Below are 10784 nucleotides of genomic sequence, written 5' to 3'. Positions count from 1 at the left end.
AGGAAATGTTACTCTCTCTACCAAAAATATATGATTCTGATTTTAAGAACATTCATCACAAGTTATTTTTTTCTGGTTAGGAATGGTTTCTTAGATGTTTAGAAAAAAACCTTGTTAAGATAATATATTATAAAGAAGAATGAGACATGCACAGGGCCCAAGTGAACAAATATATGAAGAACAGGAAATATGCAAGAGAAGAGCATGTACATGGTAGAATAATAGATTGCAAAAGTGTGTATATTCCAAGTTAATACTGGACTGTTTTCCCCCACCTGTCTTTTTTCTTTTGTAGTACTGGAGATTAAACCCAGGTTAAACCCAGGACCTTGTAAATGCTGGGCAAGCATTCTACCCGTGTTTTGAATCTCCCAGTCCTTGGTTTTGTTCTTCTCTCAAATTAGTACAGTACCTTACTTTGTGCTCTGAATTTAGCTGTTTATATACTGAGGAGAGAGAGACATCTAATGTTTCCCCTTTGGTTCTCCTTCAAGAGTAACACTATAGAGATATTGCTCATATCCTGAGCAAGGAAAAGAATAGGAGTTTTAAAATAAATATCCTACATCTGATAATTATGGGAGCTAAGACACAATCTACAACAGGAAAAAGAAACTGAAGCAGAGATGTTAGGAAATGTGAAAGGAAAAAAAAATGAAAATGGCTGAGTTGATACTGACCCTGCAGTGGTCTTATTCTGCTGAGCATTCTTTCTAGGATCCTATGTGCATCTGTAATGAAACAAGTCTTTCTTGTGAATAAAAATGAAGAAGTTCAGAACAGCACTCTCAGGACATGTCTCTTAAAGTAGAATATATTTAATTTGAAGGTTAGAGAGTGGGGTCATATGCTTCAAATGCATTGCTAGTTATAAAGTGATGTATGGTAAGAAAAGGCAAGGCCTTTTAATTTTTGAGTAATTGTTCAAAACCTAAATAGAACACCAAACAACTTATTTTATGGAACAATTTAGAAAAGGAAGAGCAATACATTCACCATCATCTTGTGATCTCCAGAGGTCAAACAGTGAAACTTTCAGATCAAAAGGAGTCCATATACTCATAATTACAGGTAAATGTAAATGACAATATGTCCCAGTTAAATTAAGCAAATCTATACTAAAGAAAAATGTTACATTGGAACTATGTCCCAATAGCCAAGGTCAACGATCAGTATGAGGGCATTATTATTAGGAAAACAGTCTGTACCTCCATTGAATTGTCATACATAGTTACACAAATAATAGAGATCAAGTTCCATGATAAACATTACTCAAGGCAGTAGGGAATCTTAAGCTATTGAAAGCACTTTCCCCTGAATATCTTCCAGAGCATACCCACCAGAAAACAATGGCAAAGTAGTTTCCCACTTTTTAGTGAATACCACCACCCTCAACAAGATGAAACATTCAAATCACATACTTCTAGCAATTAAATTGAGTGGTCAGATAAAGTTAACAGAAAAAAGTAAGGTTTGAGCTGAGGCCAATGGCAGAAAGTTATCCATGAAACTATCTGGAGAGTGTTCCAATAAAAGAAACTCTAATTGCTAAAACTCTGGCAGGAAAGGGGTTGGCATATGAAACATAGAAGCCCATTGTGGTTGCTATGCAGTGCATGTTTCCACTTAGGCCATGTTTCCACTTAGAATTCTTACTGGAGGCATACATATGAATGAATATTTATTGCAGCATTCTGTGCATTAACAAACTAAAAAATAAATGACTTAAATAACTATCAATAAGGAGTGGATATCAGTAAGAAAAACTATATTGTGAAAAAGAGAATTATATATGTTGATAAGAATATATAACATATTAAGTTGCAGAATAATACTTATCACAATATGTTTGCATCACAAAAGTATATATATGTAATTAATTGTATACATGAAATAAAGGGATGGAATAATACACATCAAAATGTTAAAGAGTAGTTTACCTTAGAAAGTTGATATGAGAAGAATGTTACTGATTTTTTATAGAATCCATTATTTAAAATTTTAAGAGTCTCATTTTAGCATTTTAAAAGAGTAATTTTAAAAATGTTCTTCAAAACATCTGTTCATAAACACAGGAATACTGAAAACTGTAGTTCTACTGTATACCATACTGATTAAGCCAAGTAATTTGTGAGAAAAGTTAGTCTCTTACAGTAACCAATATTTACTCGGTTCCCAGTCTTCAATTAAGTCATTCTCTTTTGAAATTTTTATAACAGATAATTACTCATTATGGAGGTTTTTATTTAAATGCTAATGCAAAGCTGTTCAAAATAAACCAAATAAACGATATAGTTATGGTAGTAAGTTGAGCCAATGTATTTATACTACAGATATATTTGAAGGAAACTTCATTTCTGCTGTATTCCAGGTATTAAGTAAGTCCTCTATATGATTAACATACTCCAGGTATTAAGTAAGTCCTCTATATGATTAACAGTCAGTGACCCTACAGCCCTATGAGGTAGGTAATATTATCATCTCCATTTTAGACATAAGAAAATTGAGACAAATAGATTAAGTTGCCCAAGATCCACAACTAATAGATTACTGAGCTGGGATAATAATTTGTAGGTACTACATCTCTTTTTAAAAAATATTTTTTTTTAGTTGTAGTTGACACAATACCTTTATTTTATCTGTTCATTTTTATGTGGTATTTTTGAACCCAATGCCTCACGTATGCTAAGCCAACACTCTACCACGGAGCCATAACCCCGGCCCATAGGTACTACATCTCTTAACCTTAAGATTTTAATCTCTGTATTATACTTTAGTAACTGTTAACTGTGACTAATATGATACTTAAAAAAGAATGACTTTGCCATATGCCAGTAAAATGAATGTATCTGGAGACTATCATGCTAAGTGAAATAAGCAAAAAAACAAAAGTCAAATGTTTTCACTGATATGTGGAAACTAAACCACAATAAAGGGGAGAGGGGAAGAAGTTCAGTAGATTAAAGGGAAATGAAAGGAAGGGAGGGGAATAGAAAAGAGTAGAATAAATCCAACAGTTTTGGGCTGGGGTTGTAGCTCAGTGACAGAGTGCTTGCCTAGCATGTGTAAGGAACTGGGTTCAATCCTTAGCACCACATTAAAAAAAAAAAAAAAAAAAAAAAAACAAGGGACTGGGGATATAGCTCAGTTGGTACAGTGTTTGCCTCACATGTACAAGGCCCTGAGTTCAATCCCCAGTGCCAAAAAAATAAGTAAATAAACAAATTACAATAAAGGCATACTATAAAACTAGAAAGAAAATGTTTTAAATCTAACAATTTTCCTATGTACACATATGAAAATACCTATGTGAATTCCACCACCATGCCCACCCACAATGGGATCCTAATTAAAATAAGATATAGTTCATGCTTGTATAATTTTATCAAAATGGATTCTACTGCCATGTCTAATTAAGAACCAATAAAAATAAGAGAATTATTGAAACAAAGATTTTAAAAAATTAAAACATGTCTCTCAGTGAATTTATACAGTATTGGGGGATATGAGCAACAGGTAATTTATATTTTACTATGAAAAGTGCATACTAAGTACGCATGGGATTATAGTTACTAAATGTGAGAAACATCCACATCCATATCCAGTGTTGTGCAATAACTAAAAGTGGGAAGCACAGAGTATAGGCAAAGCCACAAGAGTCATTTAAACTAGATATGAGGTCAAGAAAAACTTGCTGTATGTGATAGTTGAGACTCAGAGTCTTCCAGGTAGAGTAAACCACCTTGTTAAAAGGCACTCAGGCCCAGGTGAGGAAGAGTAAAAAATCCTTGAAAAAAATGTAAATAGGTTCAGGATGGATTAACAGTATAGTAAAGGCATGTGGTGAACTTAGGCTGAAGAGGTAAGGGGAAAATTCATAATCTTACACATTTTCTTAAGAGACATAAAACTTCAATCTGGGAGCAAAGATGTACCACCCAAGATTTCAGACATGGAAGTGACATGATTAAATGTCAGAAAGATCATTTGGGGTCAAGGATGTGCAATAGTGTAAGCCTGCAATCCCAGCTCCTCAGGAAGCTGAGGCAGGAAGCTCATCAGTTGGAGGCCAGCCTGGGCATCAGCAAGATTCTGACTTAAAAATTTAAAAAGCTGGGGATGAGACATAGCTTCATAATTGAGTGCCTGCCTAACATGTGAGGTCCTGGGTTCAATCCCTAATACTAGGGGGGAAAAAAAGCAGATGGTAAAGTGTTTATACACACACACAGGAAGCTATTGTCATTTACTAGGCAAGAGACAAAATGGCTTGAAATAAGACAATAGCAGTGTGATTGGATGGCTGAATGCTCTTTATAAATAGTGAGGGAAAGGCAGAAGTCAAACCTTAGAGCCCAAAGTTCTAGATTCAACAGTTGGGGTGGATGGTAGTGGCATTTATTTTCACTGAAATACAAGAAGGGCAAAGATGAGTTCTGTTTTGAAAATGTAGAGGTGCAGTACCTGAGTGATACTTTCATGTGATTCCAGTAAACAGTTGAATATACTAAATCTGAAGCTCAGAAGAGATCAGGCTTAGAAATGTGGATTTGAGAATCAGCAGTTAATAACTGAACAGTGAGATCAGTAGGCTATTCTGTTAATGTAAGCAGCATCTTTTCAATTTTGATGAAACTTAGCTGTCACTGAGTCATAGGAACTTTCTTGAGACCTTGATAATTATCTGATAAAAGATCCACTGGAAAGCCAAGTAAGATAGTAAGGTTTCCTATGTTATCTTATTAAATAGTAGTAAATTATCTAGATGTACTAAAATTGGAATTTATCTCCTTCCACAATAGCATGTTATGAAAACCTGCTTTTTATTATTTTCAAACAAGAAAAATTCCAAAACCTAAATATTGAGGGAAATCTTATTTAAGCATCCGTTCTATATTGAAGTCTTAAACTTGTGAAAAAAATTTTGGTAAAACAAAATGATCAGCTGTGAGAAATATTACCCCTGTGAAAGTTCCAAATATCAGCAATTATGATTGTAGACTTGAAGTCTGGTTAATTTTTTTTTTTTTTAATAGTTCTGGAGATCAAGCACAGGGCCTTGTGAATGCATGTGAGGCAAACACTCTACTAACTGAGCTATATTCCCTTCCCTGGTTAAATTATTCTTAAAAACACCTCATCACTGGGCTGGGGATGTGGCTCAAGCGGTAGCGTGCTCGCCTGGCATGCGTGCGGCCCGGGTTCAATCCTCAGCGCCATATACAAAGATGTTGTGTCCATTGAAAAACTAAGAAATAAATATTTAAAAAAAAAAAAAAAAACACCTCATCACTAATTATTCCTGACAAACAGAAAATTTAAATGAGCCTAAACATACTTACTTCAACACATCCACTAAGGCTTTTTATATACCAATCTGTCAGAAATGTAACAATTCCACATTTTATCACTGATTTTTTCCAATGTAGCTCTGAAGAAGAGGCTTTTGAGATTGGAAAATTTAAGTGAATATGAAAATTAAGAAAATTTGATTACCAGACCACTGTACTTACTTCTTTGTGGGCAATTTTGATGAAACAACAAGGATCCCTTTAGTTATCATATTAAATAATAGAAGGAATTAAATTAAAAAGAATTAGGATAGAATCTTAGTCCCCACCAATGGAATTGTTCATTAGACTGTCATTGCTTTATTTCCAGTATTACATGGAGATAAGCTTAAGGTTAGTGCTTTTTGAAAAGGGCAGAAACAAACCTTCATCTATAAAAATTAGGATAGTTTAGGAAGGCTATTTACCTATGTTCCCCAACTCCATATGTAACAGGTGTATTGGAACCTTATAAAGCAGATGGTGTTTCCCAATTTCTTTGCCCCTACAACATTCCTTTTTCTGAAAACCCAACAGAACTGCTTCTTTACCTGCAAAATAGGATCACATTCTTCAGTCCTTAAACTCCACCAAGAACCCACCTTGATTCCCACCACCCATGAAAAAACAAGATACATTATAACATGAAAATTAGTTGCTTTTATTTACTATTAGAAACAATTTTATGAAAATGACTTGCATCCCTAAGAAAATAGGTAATGTATGAAAAACATATGTAAATAGCTGCCAACAGATCAATTTCTTCCTATTGATCTCAGATAGCAAAAGAGAAAATAACAGTTTCTGTAAAATAAACAGGAGCAAGTCCTGCAAATGAAACTATGATTAAAGCTAAATTGTTCAAATCACTGATTTTATGACTTTCCAAAAGCAACTGTCTATGCAATCTTACTTCCTAAAGAATAAACACATAGCAAAGTAGCTCTAAAAAAAAAAAACTTCTGAGATAATTCAACATAACTTCTAACATTAGAGGGAATGGGAAGTACTGAAAAGTCTTAATATCCAAATGATGAAACCAAGACCTTCCAGTCTCAGGACTGAAATTAAGTATCACTACTCTTCTTCACTTCTCTAAAAGTGATTCTAGTTCTTCTTGCAAAGAACTAAGCTGCTCCTTTTCTCGGTCTTCCTTTTGTTTGAGTTCATCTAACACAGCCTGGAACCTATTCTTGAGAGCCAGGTTTTCTACTTTCATGATGAGATCCTCTTGTCGTTTTGCTCTGTCCTGGGTCTCTTGGAGCTTGCCTTTCATGTTATCAATCTGTTTCTGAATTCCCATAACCAGTTGATTGGTTCCTTCATTTTCTTGATGTTGTTCATCTGATTCATTTAGCTTATCCTGTAGCTGTCTCTCCAGATCTTCTTCAGTGTCAATGATGTTTATATCTTCTTCATCTTGATGTTGTGTCTCATCTTCATCTTCACTGCTGCTGCTGAGATCATTGAATATCTCTCGAAGCTCATCATGTTCCAATGAGTCATGGCCCTGTCTATGGCCAGACATTCCTGGAGACGAGATATCAAGGCCTTGATTTTCTGTCTCTTTTGTTTCATCTTCAGCAATTATTTCCCAACGAGTACTGACAGCTTCAGCATCTGTACTCAGCAACCGCTTCACTTCTTTTTCCACATCTGGAGATTCAATATACTTCTTCTTTGCTGTCTTCCGGAACCTTCTCTTTCTGACATTTTTCAGTGGCAGAGTAATTCCATGGTTCCAGACAAACTTTTTCTCTTTATCCTTATCTTTTTTCTTGTTGGCTTTGGGATCAGTAGTAGCAACTGGTTCTTCCACAGGAGGATACAGGTCACCATCAACTGTGGATACAAGCATCTGACAGATATCAGCTGTCTTGTAAAAGGTTTTCTTGTCAATGGTTTTCAAGCTTTCCATAACACATGGCAGATCTACCAATTTTGAGGCCAATGGAACCCGGTCCACTCTAACAATTCCATGACGGCCATCGGGGTGTAACTCAATTGTCAGTCTGTCCTTGAGGTTGACATGGCCAGACTGTACTGCTCTCCTCACTGTAGAGGCGTATTCTGGAGGTAGGCGTAAGATAAACTGGCTCTCTAGTTCATGAGGAGCGTCATCTTTGCTCTTACTCATCTTTACTTCTTTGTGGCTCACTTCTCCTCTAATAAACACTTGTTGCACTAAAAAGTTCCAGCTACTGCAACTGTTAAAAATATCAGTGTGTTATGAACTGAAATCTTTAATTACAAGAGTTCTAAGTAGAAAAGCAGCTAAGCAGAATAGCAAGTAAGCGTCTAAGTTGACTTAATAAGCCACAAGTCTTTTCTCCAAGGTGATAAGAGCACGGGTTGTTATTGACACTTCGGCTTATTCACAAAGTTCTTAAGTCTATTAGATGCAATGCCAAGTTCCAACCTCTAGATGCCGCTGCCGGACAAAGCAGACAGAGCAAGCAAGACAGCAAGCAGAAAACAAATGGCGGCTCCCGCGGAGTGGATTTTCGGCACAGAAAGCAAGGCCCAGCAAACAATCCCAATCCACAAACTCTCCCGGAATAAAAATATTCAAAAAGCGGGGCGCAGTGAGCTTTCTTCGCCTCGGGTACTTACAATCCACTGCTGATTACACATTCAGCTTCTCTGCCCGGAGCAAAGCGAAAGAGGAAGCAGATGGGAGCAAAGCGCCAGCGGCTCTGAGCAACAAAGCGTCCGGGAGCCAAGCGTCTCCTTTTCTATCTCTTTGTTCTTCCTGCTGCTTGGCAAAGTGATCCGCTACAGATTAACGGTGAAAGGAGCTCTAACAAGCTGCGGGAAATCTCGCTTAAAGCCGCTGCTCTGAGCACCACGCTCAGCACTTCAGCAACCCCCGGTATGCAGCGGCGGAGAAGGAAGCGCTACGTCACGGCGCAGGGCGGGAGGCGGCTGATTGACAGCTCGGCCCAAGCGGAAGTATCCGCTGCCTCAGCGGGCGCAGGCGCAATGACGCTGTCCTGCGCTATCTCGTCTTTTCGCGAGAAAATTTAAGGGCGGAAAATGACTTCAGAAGAGGCTTGGGTTGGAAAATAAAAGATGTCTGTTCCAAGAAAGACAAATTTGCTCCCCTCTAAGTCAGCACTTTTACCGAATCGCCGTGGGGCGGGATAACTTCTAGTCTTCCGGATGATTACCGGAGATAGGGGATTCTTGGAGAAAGCATCTTTGCTACTGGAAACATCTCTGATCCTCCCTTGGGTGTATCCAATCTGGTGCAGCTACAAGAATTTGTAACTAACCACAAAATGGATTTTAAAGTGCCTGAACCAATGGAGTGATGAGGATTTGCTACCTACTATATGATTCTATATGTCTGTATTTTCTTAATTTTGAAATTGCCTGGAGGGGAACTAAGCCTCTAGGTTTATTTCTGTTTTGGAGGACTCCAAAGGACCAGAGGTGATTTTTCTTTTTAATGCGCTTGATTGAGCTATAAATGTAAACAGAGAAGTAAGTGTTCTTTGGGAAGCAGAGGTTCATTAAGGACAGAATTGTCTGATAGAAGGTCTGATTAAAGTGTTATATATAATTGAAATATTATGCCTTGTCTCTCAAGTAATTTTTAAGTTCCTTTGGAATATTTTTCACATCAGCTTTATGGTTTTGCTGTTTTCTGCTCTCTGTTCTATGGATGTCAGGTTTTCATCAACATGTATTTATAATACTTTGGCATAACTGTGACAGCTTCCACTTCTTTATATCCATTTTCACTTTTTTTTTTTTTTTTAGGATGTGTTTGTTAGAGCATCAAAGTCATTTATATTTTCTTTCCCAGCATGGTTAAAAAAGTAATTTCTATCCTCTAAAATATTAATAACAACTTCATCTAAATCAACGTAACTCTTTTAAATGTGATTAAGATTTCCAAAATTCCCTATGTTTTTTATTTATTTACTTTTCTTCCTTATACTAGATTCAAGCCTCCTTGGTAGTAAGCTTTTCTATATTGCTCATTGTGTTCCAGTGCCTAGTATGATAATATAGGAGATACACAGACCAAATTTTTTTGCTAATAGAATGAAACATCTGATCCATCTAGAAAGAACATGAATATAATCTAAATCCTACAATGATTTGTGTAAGAGAAGAGGTTCAATGTCACCTTAAAATGAGATAGATCCACTTTTCTGTAGATTTCCTCTCTAAGGATGGTGTCAATTGTTACGAGGAACTTGCCACCAGTTTGATTTTTATGTTGACTTTAAAGGAGAAATTATGACCTTTCAAGTAATAACATTATTTCTTTTTGTTCCATAAAGTGTTGAAGAATGTTTTCTGTCTGCTTCATCTAAAGTTTCCAGGATGATCTATTTCTTCTCTTTTGAAGATGAAACTTTTTCACTTGTGCTTAATTATGTCTGATTTTACTTATTCTATAGATATTAGAGTTTAACTTACTAACCTATGCATAGTGCTTTACTTAACTGTATAAAATGTGAAACTATGCTTACATATGAAAATACTCAAAGTATTTTAAAAAATTTTGTAGGTGGACACAATATCTTTATTTATCTATTTTTATTTGGTGCTGAGCATTGAACCCAGTGCCTCATGCATGCAAGGCAAATGCTCTACCACTAAGCTACAACCCCAGCCCTAATCCAAGTGTTGGATTTTAATTTCTTATGAGTCTTATCATGCTCAAATATTTTTGTAATAGAAGGTAATTTGAAAGTAAATTCTATGCAATTCTGATTGGCCAAATTTATGGCACATTTTAGTTATTGAGAAGAATGATTGTCAAAGATAATTAAAAGGATTAACTAAAGTTTTCCTAAAGTATCTGCCTCCTTCAATTCTGAAATATATTATCTGCTTTTGAGTTTTACACATTTTCTAAATGCTGTCTTTTGGGAGAGTTATGTTCATGTTTACCCTAAAAGTAAAGCCTCTGCCATATTACTATCATCTTAAAATATTGTTGTTCTTTTCCCCAAAATCCATTAGAAATACAGAAACACTCTGAATTGATGAAAGAATTACTCTACTGTGATTGTTCCATGAATATCTGTAAAACCAGTGAATGGAAGATTGGAGAGAGCAGTAAATTCCCCAGTGCAGTAACAAGTCTTCCGAAGGTTTCTTTTGTATTATTAAGGAGTATGACAGGACACTGCTAATCCTGTTTGTTTGAAAATTCTCTTTAATAAACTTTCAAGTTCCTTAAAGAGCTTCATGTTCTTTGGAGATGATGGGAGAAGTACTGCTTATTATAGAAAATTATAGAAGTTAAAAAATAGCAAACATCCCTCCAAAAAGAAAACTTCTCTATTGCTATATTACCATACATTTTAAAAGTAAAAAGCAGGTTAACAGTTCCTATATCAAGTAGATGCTTCTATAAAAAAATATAAAAACTAACCAATAGTGGTTTAAACAATAAGAAAATCTATTGTCTCAAAAACCAAGTAGACTAGA

The 10784-nt window shown here is 35.8% G+C and overlaps 1 protein-coding gene across 1 annotated transcript; it reads right to left on the bottom strand.

Annotated features, from left to right (window-relative positions):
- Window positions 1-5967: 5967 nt before the first annotated feature.
- On the bottom strand, window positions 5968-8226 carry Taf7 (TATA-box binding protein associated factor 7). Its single transcript, XM_076855953.2, has 2 exons — window positions 7944-8226; window positions 5968-7537 (listed from the first exon to the last, which is right to left on the bottom strand). The coding sequence occupies exon 2, from the start codon at window positions 7465-7467 to the stop codon at window positions 6418-6420; it is 1050 nt and encodes a 349-aa protein (XP_076712068.1). The 5' UTR covers window positions 7468-7537; window positions 7944-8226; the 3' UTR covers window positions 5968-6417.
- Between the last annotated feature and the right edge of the window lie 2558 nt (window positions 8227-10784).

The sequence above is a fragment of the Callospermophilus lateralis genome, chromosome 5 (genome assembly GCF_048772815.1).
Source record: "Callospermophilus lateralis isolate mCalLat2 chromosome 5, mCalLat2.hap1, whole genome shotgun sequence".
Taxonomy (NCBI): Eukaryota; Metazoa; Chordata; class Mammalia; order Rodentia; family Sciuridae; genus Callospermophilus; species Callospermophilus lateralis.
The sequence above is the reverse complement of the archived record's forward strand: the minus strand, read 5'-3'. Positions and strand labels throughout refer to the sequence as shown.